Here is a 21,044-nt window from a genome sequence, read left to right on the forward strand (position 1 = left end):
TGTTACATTAACAAACTAAATGCACCAAACGGCTGAATTGTTAAAAAAAAGACCTCTATATAAGCTGCATATAATAGACCCCCTTAAGATCTAAAGGCACACACACATTGAAAGTGAGGGAATGGAAAAAGATCTTCCATGCAAATGGAAACAAACAAACAAAAAAGCTGGGGTACCAATACTTATATCAAAATAGACTTTAAAATAAAGACTGTTACAAGAGACAAAGGACATTACATAACACTCAAGGGATCAATCCGACAAGAAGATGTAACAATTGTAAATCTAAATGCACTCAACACAGAAGCACCTAAATACAAAAATGTAATACAAAAATAAAGGGAGAAATTGACAATAACACAGTAACAGCAGGGGACTTTAAACCCCACTTACATCAGTGACAGTTCATCCGACAGAAAATCAATAAGGAAAAACTGGCTTTAAATGACACATTAGATCAAATGGACTTATATGTATATTCATTCCATCCAAAAGCAGCAGAATACACATTCTTTTCAAGTGCATATGGACTATTCCCCAAAATAGATAACATGCTAGACCACAAAACAAACCTTAATAAATTTGAAAAGAATGAACTCAAATCAAGTATCTTTTCTGATCATAACAGTAGGAGACTAGAAATTGACTACAAGGAAAAAAACCACAAACACATGGAGGCTTACAATATGCTGCTAAAGAACCGCTGGGTCACTGAAGAAATCAAAGAGTAAATAAATATATATCTGCAGACAAATGAAAATGGAAACACAATGATACAAAAATCTACAGGATACAGGGTGGAGTAAAGATGGAGTATTAGAAGGACATGGGATTCACATCTCCTCACAACTAGGGCACCTACCAGGCACTGGTGGGGGGCCAAGGACACCTAAGGGGACGGGAGGAACCCCCAGTGACTGGGTAGGACATGGGGTGTGACAGGAATTAAGGAGGAGGAGAAGTGGAGGCGGGATGAGACTGGCGCCCCAGAGGGGCGGCTAGGGAAGAGGAAGGGATCCCACACCTGAAGGGGGAGATTGGGCAACCACTGAGAGGACAGAGAATCAAAATGGAGCGTGGCCAGGTTTCCCGTGCCCACTTAGGCCACCAGGACCCTGCTGAGATCCTGGGCCTGGTCCTCTGCCCACCTAGGACTCCTCCAGCTGTGCGAGTCCTGAGGGAGTGGGAGGGAGGGAAGGGGGAGCAAAAGTAAAGGCCAGACCTCCGGGACTGGCACCCCTGAGGGGTGGCTGGGGGAGGGGAAGGGTTCCAACACCCAGCGGGACCCACCCAAGGTTAGGGGTCCAGTGGTGACACAGGAGACCCTGGGGGAGACAGTGGGGGAGGGAAGCGAAGGAACGGACGGGAATGCAGCCAGTGCTTTCCCAGTCCACTTAGGTACTGGGGAGCCTATTGGGCTCCTGGGCTTAATCCACTGCCCTCGCAGCCTCCCTCCTGCCCTGCAGAACCCAAGGCCTGCCCCTGCAGCCCCACCCAGAGCCTCACCTCTACACACTGAGACCCCCTCCAATGCACTGGGCCTAAACCCCACCCACACACCCTCACTCAGGGCCCTACCTCCAAACTCTGGAACCCCACACTCCAGAGGCCCTCCTTTCAATGGGCTGCGCCTCCCCTTCTGCTCTGGTCCTAAGCAGAGGCCCCGCCCACTCTTGAACCGTTGCCCCACCTAGGCCCCGCCCCTGCCCCGCCGCACACTCAAACATCACCCCTCCACACACACCTAGGTCCCGCCCCACCCTAAATGCCGCCCCTGCCTAGGTTCCACCCCCACCTAAACTCCACGCCCATACCAAGGATTTATTTATTTTGTTTTTTTTTTTTTCTTTCTTCCTCTTTTTAGATCAGGGTTCTATTTTACCTTCTTGATTCATTGCTGTTGATACTTTTATATTTTTAGTTTTCCTAATAAGGCTTTTATTTTTCTAATTTTATTTTATTCTTTATACTTTGCTATTGTTCCCTCCTTTTAGCTTGTTTCCCCCCCACCTGTTCTTTTTTCATTGTGGTTTTAATTTACCTTGTTGCATTTGTCTCAATTATAGTTTTATTTTTCCTAATATATATTATATCTTTCTAATTTTATTTTGTTTTTTATTCTTTGATATTGTACTGCTATTTTTCTTTCTTTCTTTTACTTTTTTTTTTTTTTTTTTTACCATGCCACAAACCTTGTGGGATCTTGGTTCCCAGGCCGGAGGTCAGGCCTGAGCTCCTGTGGTGGGAGCTCCAAGTCCAAACCACTGGACTAACAGAGAACCTCGGACCCCACGGAATATCACTTGGAGTGAGGCCTCACAGAGGTCCTCATCTCAGCACCAAGACCTGGATCTATCCAACTGCCTGGAAACTCCAGTGCTGCACGTCTCAGCCAAACAACCAGTAAGACAGGAATAGCGCACCACCCATCAAAAAAAAGAAAAAAAGAAATGACAAAAAAATATGTTACAGACGAAGGAGCAAGGTAAAATCCTACAACACCAAATAAATGAAGATGAAATAGGCAACCTACCTCAATAAGAATTCAGAGTAATGATAGTAAAGATGATCCAAAATCTTGGAAATAGAATGGAGAACATACAAGAAATATTCAACAAGGTTGTAGAGAGCAAACAGTGATGAACAACACAATTACTGAAATTAAAAATACTCTAGAAGGAATCAGTAGCTGAATAACTGAGGCTGTAGAACGGATAAGGGACCTGGAAGATAAAATAGTAGAAATAACTACCGCAGAGCAGAATAAAGAAAAAAGAATGAAAAGAATTGAGGACAGTCTCAGAGACCTCGGGGACAACATTAAACACACCAACATCTGAATTGGAGGGGTCAGAGAAGAAGAAGAGAAAAAGAAAGGGTCTGAGAAAATACTTTAAGAGGTTATACTCTAAAACTTCCCTAACATGAGAAAGGAAATAGTCAATCAAGTCCAAGAAGCACAGAGAGTCCCATACAGGATAAACCCAAAGAGAAACACACCAAGACACACACTAATCAAGCTACCAAAAATTAAATACAAAGACAACATATTAAAGGCAGCAAGGGAAAAGCAACAAATAACATACAAGGGAATCCCCGTAAGGTTAACAGCTGATATTTCAGCAGAAACTCTGCAAGCCAGAAGGGAGTGGCAGGACATATTTAAAGTGATGAAAAAAAAAAAAAAAAAAAAAATAAAGTGATGAAAGGGAAAAACCTACAACCAAGATTACTCTATCTAGCAGGGATCTCGTTCAGATTCAATGGAGAAATCAAAAGCTTTACAGACAGGCAAAAGCTAAGAGGATTCAGCACCACCAAACCAGCTCTACAACAAATGCTAAAGGAACTTCTCTAAGCAGGAAACACAAGAGAAGAAAAGGACCTACGAAAACAAACCCAACACAATTAAGAAAAAGGTCATAGGAACATACATATCGATAATTACCTTAAACATGAAGGGATTAAATGATCCAACCAAAAGACACAGGATTGCTGAATGGATACAAAAACAAGACCCATATATATGCTGTCTACAAGAGACCCACTTCAGACCTAGGGACACATACAGACTGAAAGTGACGGGATGGAAAAAGATATTCCATGCAAATGGAAATCAAAAGAAAGCTGGAGTAGCAATATTCATATCAGATAAAATAGACTTTAAAATAAAGAATGTTATAAGAGACAAGGAAGGACACTACATAATGATCAAGGGATCAATCCAAGAAGAAGATATAACAATTAAAAGCATATATGCACCCAACATAGGAGCACCTCAATACATAAGGCAACTGCTAACAGCTATAAAAGAGGAAATCGACAGTAACACAATAATAGTGCGGTACTTTAACACCTCATTTACACCAATGGACAGGCCATCCGAAATGAACATAAATAAGGAAACAGAAGTTTTAAATGACACAATAGACCAGATAGATTTAATTGATATTTACAGGACATTCCATCCAAAAACAGCAGATTACACTTTCTTCTCAAGTGTGCACAGAACATTCTCCAGGATAGATCACATCATGAGTCACAAATCAAACCTCAGTAAATTTAAGAAAATTGAAATCATATCAAGCACCTTTTCTGACCACAATGCTATGAGATCAGAAATGAATTACAGGGGGAAAAAAAGGAACAAACACAAACACATGGAGGCTAAACAATACGTTACTAAATAACCAAGAGATCACTGAAGAAATCAAAGAGGAAATCAAAAAATGCCTAGAGACAAATGACAATGAAAACACGACGATCCAAAACCTATGGGATGCAGCAAAAGCAGTTCTAAGAGGGAAGTTTATAGCTATACAAGCCTACCTCAAGAAACAAGAAAAATCTCAAATAAACAATCTAACCTTACGCCTAAAGGAAACAGAGAAGGAACAAACAAAACCAAACTTAGTAGAAGGAAAGAAATCATAAAGATTAGAGCAGAAATAAGTGAAATAGAAACAAAGAAAACAATAGCAAAGATCAATAAAACTAAAAGCTAGTTCTTTGACAAGATAAACAAAATTGATAAACTATTAGCCAGACTAATCAAGAAAAAGAGAGAGAGGACTCAAATCAATAAAATTAAAAATGAAAAAGGAGAAGTTACAACAGACACTGCAGAAATAGAAAGCATCCTAAGAGACTACTACAAACAACTCTATGCCAATAAAATGGACAACCTGGAAAAAATGGACAAATTCTTGGAAAGGTATAACCTTCCAAGAATGAACCAGGAAGAAACAGAAAATATGAACAGACTAATCACAGGTAATGAAATTGAAACTGTGATTAAAAATCTTCCAACAAAAAAAGTCCAGGACCACATAGCTTCACAGGTGAATTCTATCAAACATTTAAGAGGAGCTAACACCCACCCTTCTCAAACTCTTCCAAAAAATTGCAGAGGAAGGAACACTCCCAAACTCATTTTATGAGGCCACCATCACCCAGATACCAAAACCAAAGATACTACAAAAAAAGAAAATTACAGACCAATATCACTGATGAATATAGACGCAAAAACCCTCAACAAAATACTAGCAAACAGAATCCAACAGCACATTAAAACGATCATACAAAGATCAAGTTTATCCCAGGCATTCACAGATTCCTCAATATATTCAAATCAATCAATGTGACATACCATATTAACAAATTGAAGAATAAAAACCGTACGATCATCTCAACAGATGCAGAAAAAGCTTTTGACAAAATTCAACACACATTTATGATAAAAACTCTCCAGAAAGTGAGCATAGAGGCAACCTACCTCAACATAATAAAGGCCATATACAACAAACCCACAGTAAACATCATTTTCAATGGTGAAAAAGTGAAAGCATTTCCTCTAACATCAGGAACAAGACAAGGATGTCCACTCTCACCACTATTATTCAACATAGTTTTGGAAGTCCTACCCATGGCAATCAGAGAAGAAAAAGAAATAAAAGGCATACAAATTGGAAAAGAAGTAAAACTGTCACTGTTTGCAGATGACATGATACTATACATAGAGAATCCTAAAGATGCCACCAGAAAACTACTAGAGCTAATCAGTGAATTTGGTAAAGTTGCAGGATACAAAATTAATGCCCAGGGCTTCCCTGGTAGCGCAGTGGTTAAGAGTCTGCCTGCCGATGCAGGGGACACGGGTTCATGCCCCGGTCTGGGAAGATCCCACATGCCGCGGAGCGGCTGGGTCCGTGAGCCATGGCCGCTGGACCTGCGCGTCCGGAGCCTGTGCTCCGCAACGGGAGAGGCCACAACAGTGAGAGGCCCGCATACCACAAAAAAAAAAAAAAAAAAAATTAATGCCCAGAAATCTCTTGTATTCCTATATACTAATGATGAAAAATCTGAAAGAGAAATTAAGGAAACACTCCCATTTACCACTGCAACAAAAAGAATAAAATACCTAGGAATAAACCTACCTAGGGAGACAAAAGACCTGTATGCAGAAAACTATAAGACACTGATGAAAGCAATTAAAGATGATACCAACAGATGGAGAGTTATACAATGTTCTTGAATTGGAAGAATCAACATTGTGAAAATGACTATACTACCCAAAGCAATCTACAGATTCAATGCAATCCCTATCAAATTACCAATGGCATTTTTTGCAAAACTAGAACGAAAAATCTTAAAATCTGTATCAAGACACAAAAGACCCTGAATAGCCAAAGCAGTCTTGAGGGAAAAAAGCGAACCTGGAGGAATCAGACACCCTGACTTCAGACTATATTACAAAGCTACAGTAATCAAGACAATATGGTACTGGCACAAAAAAAGAAATATAGATTAATGGAACAGAACAGAAAGCCCAGAGATAAACCCACGCACTTATGGTGAGCTAATCTATGACAAAGGAGGCAAGGATATACAATGAAGAAAAGACAGTCTCTTCAATAAGTGGTGCTGGGAAAACTGGACAGCTACATGTAAAAGAATGAAATTAGAACACTCCCTAACACCATACACAAAAATAAACTCAAAATGGATTAGAGACCTAAATGTAAGACTGGACACCATAAAACTCTTAGAGGAAAACATAGGGAGAACACTCTTTGACATAAATCATAGCAAAGTATGTTTTGATCCACCTCCTAGAGAAATGGAAATAAAAACAAAAATAAACAAATGGGACCTAATGAAACTTCAAAGCTTTTGCGTAGCAAAGGAAACCATAAACAAGACAAAAAGAGAACCCTCAGAATGGGAGAAAATATTTGCAAATGAATCAACAGAGAAAGGATTAATCTCCAAAATATATAAACAGCTCATGCAGCTCAATATCAAAAAAACAAACAACCCAATCAAGAAGTGGGCAGAAGACCTAAATAGACATTTCTCCAAAGAAGACATACAGATGGCCACGAGGCACATGAAAAGCTGCTCAACATCACTAATTATTAGAGAAATGCAAATCAAAACTACAATGAGGTATCACCTCACACCAGTTAGAATGGGCATCATCAGCAAATCTATGAACAACAAATGCTGGAGAGGGTGTGGAGAAAAGGGAACCCTCTTGCACTGTTGGTGGGAATGGAAATTGATACAGCCACTATGGAGAACAGTATGGAGATTCCTTAAAAAACTAGAAATAGAACTACCATATGACCCAGCAATCCCACTACTGGGCATATACCCACAGAAAAGCATAATTCAAAAAGACACATGCACCCCAGTGTTCATTGCAGCACTACTTACAATAGCCAGGTCATGGAAGCAGTCTAAATGCCCATCGACAGTTGAATAGATAAAGAAGATGTGGTACATATATACAATAGAATATTACTCAGCCATCAAAAGGAACGAAACTGAGCCATTTGTTGAGACTTGGATGGATCTAGAGAGTGTCATACAGAGTGGAGTAAGTCAAAAAGAGAAAAACAAATATCGTATATTAACGCATATATGTGGAACCTAGAAAAATGGTACAGATCAACCGGTTTGCAGGGCAGAAATTGAGACACAGATGTAGAGAACAAATGTATGGACACCAAGGGATGTCTGCATTTCCTAATCCTTCACAGATTGACGGCTTCATAAAATACATTAAAAATTCGTTCTTATAAAAAGAAAAAAATTTTAAACATCAAAATGCAAACCCAATATTTTTATCATTATAGTCAACAGACATGATTATTCTGTCAAATTGCTTTAAATGTTTCTAAAGACTATCAATTCTGTACTTATCTCACCATGAACCAAAACATACACTCTGGGTAGCACTGACTAGAACGTTCTGACTGCACCCTTCCTCTCTCTCATTTTCTCAGGTTGATCATTGAGTTAGGTGAGTAAGCACATCAGCTAACAGGTATGAAAACTTCAGCAAGTCTGAAATGTGGTCACCTAGAGCCTTAATATTCAGTTTTACACCCCTTGAACCCTATCAGCCTCATTTCCCTCTTCCTTCTCCCCAATCATTTTATTTATGTCTCCTGGCACACTTCTCTTCCTAAATACAATCCCAATCATAGTACTACTCAAAGCAATTACTCAAAACAATCTCTAAACTCCCTAGTTGAATATTTAAGGCTCTGTCTGTATCATTATATCTTTAAAATGCCTTTCTTTTCTTATCTCCCACTAGTCTGTATACATGTTCTGTGATTTAGGCAAACTAGACATTTCTGCTGTTCTCCAAATGTTCTTTCATTGCCACCTAAAACCACGCTCATATTGTCCCTAGCTTCTCTCTATCAGTACGAGTCTTTCAGGCCCATTTCAAATGTCACCTCCTTTATAAAGGTCTTTTCTAACTAGATGTAATCTCTCACCAACCCATTAAAGAACTTTGTACTTCTCTTAGGGTACTTAAATTATTATGACTTGCATTACTATTGACTATGCAATCATCTATGCCCCAAACCAGATTTTACTTTTATTTGAATTGTAGGTCCGCTGATTGATGAAAATGGATTAATGGTAACAGATGACACTGATAAACTGACACTAGCCCTGTCATGTGCCAGGTGGTAACCTTATGATGTGGGGAGAGGAAATGTCACCATTGAGAAAACAGCTCCGAATAAAAAATGGTAAACCTGTAATGATCACAGCCCATAATTCCTGTTACCCTCACTGTGCTACTTGGTTCCAATCCATACTTCCCTTTCTGAATTATAGGTGGCAATACCTCCCCCATAAACAGGCTGAAAAAAAAGGGTAAATTCAAAAGGACAGTATGAAGGGATTAGTCTATACTTTGCCTTAAAAAACCAGCTGCATAAAACAGGATTAGAAAAACAAGGAAGTCTGGGTTTTTTTTACAAACTCAATAAATACTCAATAAATGGTGAAGTTCAAAGTTCTAATGAACACTGACCTGATCAATCCTATCTGAAATTTTGTGCTTATTTCTGGACACCACAGTTTAAGAGAGATGCTGGCAATCTGGAATACCTCCTGAAGAGAAGTATGAGGACAGAGAAGGTTTTAAAATCTTATGACATGTAAGTATAAAGGACTAAAGCTGCCTAGCCTATAAAAGAACAGAATCTCTGGTTGTTTGAATACAATTGTTTTTGCTGTAATGTGAAAATGTATTCCTTTAAAAAATTGCATTTTAGTAAACTACACATTAAGAATAAGAGGCTTATGAGAAAAATATGGCAAGGCTAGACCTTACTTGACAGTTAGTCACTTGTACAACTTTGTAACCACAGCATTAACAAAAAACCAAAGTAAATCCAATAAAACTCTAATATACTTAAAATGACATGCTATATTCGTAATAAGCAAAGAATTATTATACTAAATATAGGACTTTAAAAAAGCTGAAGATAACTTAATGAAAGGGGCTACAAGGAAAGGTTGAAACTGCTGAGTTATAGGAAAGAGTAGAGGGACATCATCATTAGAAGTTACAGTGGAGAAGCAGGTTTTGGACAAAATGTAATGATGCCAGAGAGGGAAAGCTCTGGCTTATTGCCTTGTGTTTGTTTCTTTTCCACAAAGATGGGGAGAAATCATGCTACAAATACTTAAATACAGAGTGTACAGCAAAACTGAGCCACGTGAAAGGAATGGAGTGAATGGACGTTGTGTGCCATACCAAAACCCTGCACAGCTTGTTAGTTCATCTGCATTAGTGTACTTGCATTCAGCTGCTGTTATTCGGTGGTCAAACTATTAACTAAACCATGGCAACTTCTGCCTTATACTGACATACTTCCACTATCTATCAGTTGGGTGTGAACTAATCCATGTTACTAAAGCATTGTATGTAACAGAATACACTGTACTTGAAGAACTATCAAGATATATAGGGACAGGGTAGCAAAGCAGGTCAACTGATAGTGATTTGAGACACAGCTCCATTCTAAAATTATAATTTAGAAGATAAAAACACAAGTACACCATAAAAAAATAAAAGCAAAAGAAAACAATGAAAGAAAACTGAAAGGAGGAAGTTCACAGAAGCTGCCTGTGACTATTCTTCATTTTCAGTAGGGAAAAATACTACTGTCAGAATTACCATAAATTATATCTGAAAATTCGGGGCAAGTGAAAATTTGGGTTTTGAATTCTAGATGGGGGAAAAACAGGACAGAAGAAAAAAGAAGTAGTAAACATTACTCTATCTTAATTTCAATGAAATGCTTACTTTCTTCCTAGACCACAATAAATTCAATACTTTGAAATATAAATTAATGACTAAATAAAATCAAAACCATTTCTTTTCTGCATTTACTCCAAGCTCAGAAATGTATTAAGTACCATAATATTCATCATCTCATTGATATTCCCAACAATCCAATGTATATGCTATAGCCTAACCACATTTTAACAGTTAGGGAAACTAAGACTTGGAAGAAAATTTAGTAAACTGTATGCTGCTAACAGATTATTTAAAAATAAGAGAGAAGGTGGAATAAAGGAAGGAAGAAAACAAGGAAGGAAAGGAAGAGAGGAGGGAAGAAAAGAGGGAGGGAGACTTCAACCAAGCTGAAGGTGCTAGTAAAATAAAAACAAAGAGACCATGGTATTAAAATCCACTTAAACTCACTGAACCAAATCCTTTTTCTCATCTTTCTATGATGCCCCAGGTGCCTTTGTGAAGAATGTCCCCCACCCTCCATCCCATAATTTAGGAAAGGGACCAGCAAACAATTGTCTGCAGTCCAAAGCCAGTCCAATGTCTATTTTTTTAAACAAAGTTTTACTGGGATTCAGACACAATCATTGATTTAGATATTGTCCGTAGCTGCTTTCATGCTGTGACAGCAAAGTTAAGTAGTTGTGATGGAGACCACATGGCCTACAAGCCTAAAATTTTACTATCTTGTGATTAAGCCTCAAATGCAGATTTTGGCTCAATTTTAGCAATGATAAAGTAGAATTATTACTGGAATTAAAAGCACTCTACTTTTGTGGCACGTTCTTCCAGGTACATATTCCTACTTTTATAAAAGTATGCCTACTCCGATTTGATTAGACAGAAACTATTTCCTTTCAGATAAGATGAGGGTTTCCTGTGAATTCTTTATGGTCTTTCAAGCACCAGACAACTGTTTTGTTTAAAACCAGATTTCACAAGAGTGAGTTAAAGCAGTCTTTATTTCTAAAAGCTGCTTATTAAGTGTGACTTTATTGGATCCAAAAAATTCCCTAAACTAAAAGGTATCAAATTCTTGGTTTTTTCTTTTTAACATCTTTATTGGAGTATAACTGCTTTACAATGGTGTGTCAGTTTCTGCTTTATCACAAAGTGAATCAGCTATACATATATATATATATATATATATATATATATATATATATCCCAATATCTCCTCCCCCCTGTGTCTCCCTCCCACCCTCCCCCCCATCCCACCCCTCTAGGTGGTCACAAAGCACCGAGCTGATCTCCCAATGCTACGCAGCTGCTTCCCACTAGCTATCTATTTTATAGCTGGTAATGTACATATGTCCATGCCACTCTCTCACTTCGTCCCAGCTTGCCCTTCCCACTCCCCGTGTCCTCAAGTCCATTCTCTTCGTCTGTGTCTTTATTCCTGTCCTGCCCTTAGGTTCTTCAGAACCATTTTTTTTAGATTCCATATATATGTGTTAGCATATGGTATTTGTTTTTCTCTTTCTGACTTACTTCACTCTGTATGACAGACTCTAGGTCCATCTACCTCCCTACAAATAACTCAATTTCGTTTCTTTTTATGGCTGAGTAATATTGCATTGTGCCACATCTTCTTTATCCCTTCATCTGTCGATGGACACTTAGGTTGCTTCTATGTACTGGCTATTGTAAATAGTTCTGCAGTGAACATTGTGGTACACGACTCCTTTTGAATTATCGTTTTCTCAGGGTACATGTCCAGTAGTGGGATTGCTGGGTCGTATGGTAGTGCTATTTTTAGTTTTTTAAGGAACCTCCATAATGTTCTCCATAGTGGCTGTATCATTTTACATTTCCACCAACAGTGCAAGAGGGCTCCCTTTTCTCCACACCCTCTCCAGCATTTAATGTTTGCAGATTTTTTGATGCTGGCCCTTCTGACTGGTGTGAGGTGATACATCATTGCAGTTTTGATTTGCATTTCTATAATGATTAATGATGTTGAGCTTCCTTTCAAGTGTTTGTTGGCAATCTGTATATCTTCTTTGGAGAAATGTCTATTTAGGTCTTCTGCCCATTTTTCGATTGGGTTGTTTGTTTTTTTGATATTGAGCTGCATGAGTTGCTTGTAAATTTTGGAGATTAATCCTTTGTCAGTTGCTTCATTTGCAAATATTTTCTCCCATTCTGAGGGTTGTCTTTTCGTCTTGTTTATGGTTTCCTTTGCTGTGCAAAAGCTCTGAAGTTTCATTAGGTCCCATTTGTTTATTTTTGTTTTTATTTCCATTTCTCTAGGAGGTGGGTCAAAAAGGATCTTGCTGTGATTTATGTCATAGAGTGTTCTGCCTATGTTTTCCTCTAAGAATTTTATAGTGTCTGGCCTTACACTTAGGTCTTTAATCTATTTTGAGCTTATTTTTGTGTATGGTGTTAGGGAGTGTTCTAATTTCATTCTTTTACATGTAGCTGTCCAGTTTTCCCAGCACCATTTATTGAAGAGACTGTCTCTTCTCCATTGTATATTCTTGTCTCTAAAAGGTATCAAATTCTGAAGCATCTTTTAAAATGTGTGGTTTAGAGGAAAAATTTTGTAATGAATAGTCTTTGAATTTATATTCATTTATCAGGATCAGCGGGCTTGTTAATGTTTGCTACCTTATGCTTGCTGAGAAAAAACTATAATCAATACATATCACTCTAACAAGCTTGTTATATTTTAAAAAAGAGAATATTTGGGGGAAGTTATCAGTTTCCTTCCTAGAAAATATGTAAAAATAAATGGACTTTCAAATAATTCCAAATAATAAGGAACAATGCAAGAATTCATTAAAAAAAAAAATCCAGGGAGATTAATCAGCCTAATTCTCTTCTTCCGGCTGCAGAGAATGCAAAATCCTCCCCAGTTCCTAAGGAAAGGTGAGAAGAGTGAGGAATTTTAAAGCTGCAAATTTACTAATACTCAATCTTTGATGACAAGTCACATTTTGTGACTGTCATACACACACTTTTTCAACAGTCACACTATTACATATTTTCCCCTACTATATGAAAGAATGATAGCGCCCCACTCTCACCACTTTTATTCAACATAGTACTGGAAGTCCCAGCCATAGCAATCAGACAAGAAAAAGAAATAAAAGGAATCCAAGTTGGAAAGGAAGAAGTAAAACTGTTACTGTTTGCAGATGACATGATACTATACATAGAAAATCCTAAAGATGCCACCAAAAAACTACTAGAGCTCATCAATAAATTCAGTAAAGTTACAGGATACAAAACTCATATACAGAAATCTGTTGCATCTCTATACATTAACAAAGAACTATTAGAAAGTGAAATTAAGGAAACAATCCCATTTACAATCACATCCAAAAAAATAAAATAAAATAGCTAGGTATAAACTTACCTAAGAAAGTAAAAGACCTGTATTCAGAAAACTATAAGACACTGATGAAAGAAACTGAAGATGACACAACAGATGGAAAGATATAACGTGTTCACAGATTGGAAGAATTAATATTGTTAAAATAAGCACACAACACAAGGCAAGCTACAGATTCAATACAACCCCTATCAAAATATCAATGGCATTTTTTCACTGAAGTAGAACAAATAATTCTAAAATTCATATGGAAACACAAAAGACCCCTAATAGCCAAAAGAATTTTGAGAAAGAAGAACAAAGCTGGAGGTATTACATGCCCCGACTTCAGACTATGCCACAAAGCTACTGTAATCAAAACAGTATGGTACTGGCACAAAAACAGATGCATAGATCAATGGAACAGAATAGAGAGCCCAGAAATAAACCCACACACCTATGGTCAAATAATCTATGACAAAGGAGGCAAGAATATACAATGGAGAAAAGACAATCTCTTCAATAAGCAGTGCTGGGAAAACTGGACAGCTACACGTAGAAGAATGAAATATGAACATTTTCTCACACCATATACAAAAATAAGCTCAAAATGCATTAAAGATCTGAATGTAAGTTCTGAAACCATAAAACTCCTAGAAGAAAACATAGGCAGAACACTCTTTTACATAAATCACAGCAATATTTTTCGGATCTGTCTCCTAAGGCAGAGAAAACAAAGGAAAAATAAACAAACAGGACCTAATTAAACTTAAAAGCTTTTGCACAGCAAAGGAAATCATCGACAAAATGAAAAGGCAACCTACCAAATGGGAAAAAATATTTGCAAATGATATGACCAATAAGGAGTTACTATCCAAAATATATAAATAGCTCATACAATTCACTGTCAAAAAAATAAACAACCCATACAAACAGCTCATACAGCTCAATATCAAAAAAATACCAACCCAATCAAGAAGTGGGCAGAAGACCTAAATAGACATTTCTCCAAAGAAGACATACAGATGGCCAATAGGCACATGAAAAGATGCTCAACATTGTTAACTATTAGAGAAATAAATCAAAACTACAATGAGGTATCACCTCACACCAGTCAGAATGGCCATCATCAAAAAGTCTACAAAAAGTAAACACTGGAGAGGGTGTGGAGAAAAAAGAACCTGCCTACACTGTTGGTGGGAATGTAAATTGGTGCAGCCACTGTGGAGAACATTACAGAGGTCCCTTAAAAAATTAAAAGTAGAGTTACCATATGATTCAGCAATCCCACTGCTGGGCATGTATCTGCAAAAGATGAAAACTCTAATTCGAAATTACTCAGCCATAAAAAAGAATGAAATAATGCCATCTGCAGCAACATGGATGGACCTAGATATTATCATACTAAATGAAGTAAGTCAGACAAAGACAAATGTCATATGATATCACTTATATGTGGAATCTAAAAAAAATTATAAAAATGAACTTATTTACAAAAGAGATATAGACTCACAGACATAGAAAACAAACTTATGGTTACCAAAGGGGAATGGGGGTGGGGCGGGAATAAATTAGGAGTTTGGGATTAACAGATACACATTACTATACATAAAATAGATAAACAATAAGGATCTACTGTATAGTAGAGGAAACTGTATTCAGTATCTTATAATAACCTACAATGGAAAAGAATCTGAAGAAGAATATATGTATGTATAACTGAATCACTTTGCTGTACACACAATATTGTAAATCAACTATACTTCAATGAAAATTTTTTTTAAAAAAATAAAATAATAAATAAATAAACAACCAATTTAAAAATGGGCAGAATTAAAATAAACATTTTCCAAAAGACAAAACAAAACAAAACATACCTTTGGCCAACAGGCACGTGAAAATATGTTCAACATCAATAATCATCAGAGAAATGCAAATCAAAACCACAATGAGATATTACCTCACACCTGTCAGAATGGCTATCATCAAAAAGGTCACAAACAACAAATGTTGGCAAAGCTGCAGAGGAAAGGAAACCCTGGCACACTGTTGGTGGGAATGTAAATTGGTGCGGCCACTGTGGAAAACAGTATGGAGGTGCCTCAGAAAACTAAAAATAGAACTACCACATGATCCAGCAATTCCACTCCTGGGTATTTACGCAAAGAAAACAAAAACACTAATTCAAAAAGATACATGCACCCCCATGCTCATAGCAGCACTAGTTATAATACCCAAGATATGGAAGCAACCTAAATGTCCATCAACAGATGAATGGATAAATAAGAGGTACTTATATACAATGGAATATTACTCAGTCATAAAAAAGAATGAAATTTTGCCATTTGCAACAACATGGATGGAGCGTATTCTCTTCAGTTGAGAAGTTCAGGGGTGCACCCCTGGGCCCAAGTAGGACAGACATGGGAAAGTCAGTCTATGCCTACCTGTAATTTATTGCCTGCTACATGGACTATGGAAGCAGAGGATTTGTACCACATTTCCCATTTCATTTATACTAGTTTGAGCTGCCGTCCTATCACCCAGAAATAAAGAATCCTAATTAATACAGAAGTTTTTTGTTTTTTTTTTACTGACTGAGTTTTTATGTAAATGATTTATCTAACCCTTTGACTTACCACAACTAAAAATAAAACTCAGACACTAAAGTCAGGACTCATTTTCAGAATAAATTCATTCTATCCCATGTAACAACCATATACGTGGACTTCCGTGGTGGCACAGTGGTTAAGAATCTGCCTGCCGATGCAGGGGACACGGGTTTGAGCCCTGGTCCGGGAAGATCCCACATGCTGCGAAGCAACTAAGCCTGTGTGCCACAACTACTGAGCCTGTGCTCTAGAGCCCGCGAGCCACAAGTAGTGAGCCCACGTGCCACAACTATTGAAGCCATCACGTCTAGAGCCCGTGCTCCGCAACAGGAGAAGCCACCGAAACAAGAAGCCCATGCACTACAATGAAGAGCAGTCCCCACTCACCACAACTAGAGAAAGCCCACACGCAGCAACAAAGACCCAACGCAGCCAAAAAAAAAAGAACCATATATGCTTGGAGTATAGTATAAGGCAAAATCATATCACTGAATACTTAATGGATTTTTCATTCTAACATCAAAAAATTTCATTGGTGGATAAAACATGTACACTTGGAAATATAAACTTATGAGTGAATGATGGCTTCATCATAGGGTGATAAAATTTCATGGTCGCAAATTGGTAGGATATGTAGTCAAACTCCATGATATCTCAATACTTAAGAGTTCTACTTTACCTTTCATTTCTTTGAGATGGTGAGGCAAAACTACATGGATGTTGTGAAGAGTATCCTAACCCTAGGAATTTGACGAAGTTACTTTTGGACTTAGACTATCAGACAGCAGGCAGGTAATCAGATCAGGAGCATCCAAATGCAAATAACACGTAGAACAGTTCCTAATGCAAACTTAGTTTTAAGCATATAGCCAAATGTCCCAATATTATGATACAACAACTTTAGGAACTTAGATCTTAACACCCTCAGTAGGTATTCTGGATTACTTCTGGTATGCAGGTAGGTATTTTTTTGCCGTTGTTTTGTGTTATATAAGAGTTTCTCTTTTTTTTACCCTTGTTGTATTTTTTACTCTCTGCAGGAACTAAAGATCCAGAAAGACATTAGTGCTGCAAGGTAGGCATTTAATCTATAGTAGAAAAATCACTTCATTGTACTTTGGGAAGGGAAAAATGCTTTCCAATTCTGCCAAAGAGGTTCCCAATTCTGCCAAATAGGTTCCACCTTTTTCCTATCTGAGTGGCAAGGAAAGTTAGGGCAAGACAGTTAGAAGTTAGAATAGAAATCAAGTTAGAAGTCTTAGAATAGAAAATATGGAAATTTGGTTTTGAAGAGGAAAAAATACATAGATTATGATCCAAGAAGTATGTTTTTTCCTTTGGCCTTCAAGAACATGAACAGAGACAACACTAAGTTCAAACAAACAGGACAACCATTCAAACTGAAAAGGCCCAACAGATCAAAACAAAGGAACGATAACTGTAAATTATGGATTAAAGTGATTATATGAATAATATACTCTCATATACTACTGAATTTTGTTTTAAATGAGCAGAAATAGAGTTTTACGTGGACATATAGAGGTCAATGAGTCTGTGATCTAAGAGTTTCCAAAGAGACTGCTTGCTATTCTAATAGAGCAAAGTAATTGCTAAAACCAAATTAATTATGCTTGGTAATCACAGGTCACAACTCTTGGATACACAGTGGGAAAACAGTCAACTAGAAACTAAAAATGAAAGTTTAATGAGGCACAAAAATCCCATGTTCTACTTAGGGGAAAAGAAACTAATAAGTCCCTTGGATAGAATGTTTAAAAAAAAAAAAGTGTTCCCTAATCTTTCCTATGGTCTATAGTTTATATTCCAGACTATACTGTATTTCCAGTCATTATCAAGATTAAGATCTAATGTTATTTATGACTACTATAATATGCAGGAACACTTGCACAAGGATTTTTATCTTCTCACTACACTGTAATAAATACCATTAACTCTCTGAACAACATCAAATTTGGAAGGCAGAAATTTTTCTTACATTAGAGCAAAGCTATATCACCATAGGCGGAAGATGGCTGAGGCGATACCTTAAATCACGACCCAAATCTACATCTATGATAAACTTAGGCCTTTGTCTTAAGGCTTCCTATTCAGAACTTGCTGGTTCCCTGGTCCATTTAGGCTTTTTTCACACTAACCACAGCCTAGTGTGGATCTGGATTTCCTCTACAAAGCATTTTGCAGACCCCTTCCCAAAGTAGCTGCACCCAAGCCACAAGTTGCCTGCATCATATTTTAAAGAATGCCATATACACTGGCCTAACTCAATTCTAGGTCTCTCCAGGACAGTCCAACTTTCAAGGTACCCGGGATCAACTGCGACATAAATAAAGAAAATGAAGCCTCCTTTAGCACAGTATAGTTAATACGCAATCCTACTCAAAGACAGAATGCATGTTAAGATAATTTCTAAGAGAGTCTTTCATCCCCAAAAGATTATTAACCAAAGGCAGGTTTTTTTCCAATGTTTAATTTGCTTTTACTAATTTTGTCTTATAAGGAAAAATCCATTTGGAAATGATTTTTAGGGCTACTATTTTAGCTTTTAGGTAACAGTAACTCAGTGGATCTTCAGGTAATATATTTTTTAATAGAATTCATCATCTGAACAAAATGCTGGCAAACCATGCATACATTCAGAGTTAAACAATGACTTAAAAAGCTCATTTACATTCTCACACTGATAATCACACACTTTTACCTTGAGCAGGTATGTGGGAATATTGCTGAAATCCACTGGCAACTTCAAAAGGAAACGAGCTGAAAATTCACCAGTCTGCAGGGAACAAAAAGGTTTAATAATAATATTAAAATAAAAAATAGATTGTGAAGTGACAATTACAGCCAAGGCCACAAGTTCAACCTGTTTGAACTGCAGGTATCTTCAATTTGGGTTTCCTAACATCAAGCAAGAAAAGAAGGTTGAAAAAGTAGGGGAGGAGCAAAAAGCACTATTAAATTATTAGTTACTAAAAAGCACAATTAGAATTTTTTAAATCTGCATTTTAAATGTGCAATAGAATTATAATGCAGTAGTATTACCTTTTTGTTTTTTAAAAGGATGAAAAGAATATATGAATGTGTGATTTTTTTTTAATCCAAACAATAGGCACAGACCTGCCCATTCGATTCATCTGATTTTACTAAAGCATTCAGACCACTTCACTAATATTTATAACCCATAAGCTAATGACATAAATCACCATCCTTTACAGTATGTCTGGAAGTAAAAACAAAGGTCAAACTTCGACCCATGCATATGAAGCAGTACATCAGTGGGTACCCCAAATAAGACTCTAACCACTTGACAATCTGCTAATATCATGATCATCAACTAAAATTTTTCAGTAATTCTTTCCATGCACTAGTCTCTATAGGAAAGACGTGCAGAGGTTTGGTGATTTAAAACATTTAACTAAGCTTAAAAAATAGCTTCTATTTTTTTCTAAGAGAGAAAACTCATGTAAAAGAAAAAAGTTTCCCTCTCAATTTATGACGATGGGAAATCATAACAATATTTTTTCTTTTTTATGATGGGAAAGGCTAAGGAATCACATTTTTTTTAAAAAACTTTGGCATAGTCTAGAGGAGGGGTTTTTCCAACTGGGCTATGCAGACACCTAGGGGTTCTAAGAAACCTCTGCAAAGGCAACAAAGAGGGGTGCTGAGCTGGTGGGGTCCTGAGTCTTCCAGCCTCTCTGACAGCAAGCCTGCAGTGCAGCTTGGGATTTTGACATCTTGGGTTTCATTATGAAATTCTGTTTGAATAAAGAACTCTGAGGATGATCTAGAGCTACTCTAAAGAGTGGGTCTCCACCTTTTTCATATTATGACCACTAGACAGCTCCCTGAATCTCCACTGTCTACCCGCCTTAAAAAAATGAGCACCCTAAACTCCCTAACGCATCTTTAAACATAGCAGGCATTTACAAATAGTTTTTATGGATGGGTGGATGAACGCACATAAGGAGGCATGCACACCTCTTACAGAAGATTCCACAAGAGCCACCACTCCTCTCTACAAACACCCAAGCAACTGGCTTCAAGGTCCTGGCCCTATAACCTTGAAAATGCAAACAGAAATATAAACCTTGAGCTCGAAAGATAAAAATGCTAAGTACAATCTGCATAGTTGTGTGTTGTTTTACTGCTTACAACATCTTTTAACTTACAACAACCTCTGGCTAAGGACAGAACACTTCTTCATCACCACAGGCCTAACCCCATGACAGAAAAGGCAGAAAAGAGAGAACCAAATGGACAGAATCAAAGCTGAGGTCCCAGCAGTCACTGGGTCACCAGGAATGCCAACGGTGAGAAACAGCGATACTCCTGAGAGCTGAGCGGCTGTGCTCTTCCTTTGATATTTGTTCCTCATTTCAGTAAATGGTAATTCCATTCTTTCAGTCTCTCAGACCAGAAACCTCAGAATCATTCTTGACATAGTACGGAACCCCAATCGTGCAGGCTACTTGCAACTCAACACTTGAGAGAATAGTTAAGAGCTACTTAAGGATCTATAAACAGCTCGTCATCGTGGACGGGAGGAGGTTTGTGAAAGATCCTAATAAAATTCTTACCTTCTGTTATAGTCCAAAATTGCTAGAAAGATGTGGTTTTAGTGTAATGTTAAGCTCCTAGGGGACTAACATATCCTGTGAAGTGTTGATTCTTTGGCCCTAAGTACAAGAAGTCATACTTTGAAAGGGTTAAGTATAGGAGCAACAGAGTTATATGGGAACTTATAAGAGGAGCATCTAGCTCAGTAGGAGTTTGGGAAGAAGAACAGAAACGTCTTCCTTTAGTGCGGCACACAGTACTATAGAGGGAGGAACACTCACAAAAGAATACACGTTCCCAACAATTGCCTCCATTCCTTCTCCTATATTCTCTATTTTTTCCTGTTTACCCACTCACTCCCATCAGCATGCAAACATCATTAAAAAGGTCTTTCTTGACTTCATATCCCTCTTCAGGTCCC

At 37.6% G+C, this 21,044-nt stretch overlaps 1 protein-coding gene across 2 annotated transcripts in view; it reads right to left on the minus strand.

Annotated features, from left to right (window-relative positions):
* BABAM2 (BRISC and BRCA1 A complex member 2) overlaps positions 1–21,044 on the minus strand; it is a 437,255-nt gene that overhangs the window by 266,919 nt on the left and 149,292 nt on the right. For both annotated transcript variants that reach the window (XM_065890615.1, XM_065890614.1), the window contains one exon: positions 18,765–18,839. In XM_065890615.1, coding sequence (XP_065746687.1) covers positions 18,765–18,839 — 75 coding nt within the window. The remainder of the gene's footprint in view (positions 1–18,764; positions 18,840–21,044) is intronic.

This window comes from Phocoena phocoena, chromosome 14 (assembly GCF_963924675.1).
Source record: "Phocoena phocoena chromosome 14, mPhoPho1.1, whole genome shotgun sequence".
Lineage (NCBI taxonomy): Eukaryota > Metazoa > Chordata > Mammalia > Artiodactyla > Phocoenidae > Phocoena > Phocoena phocoena.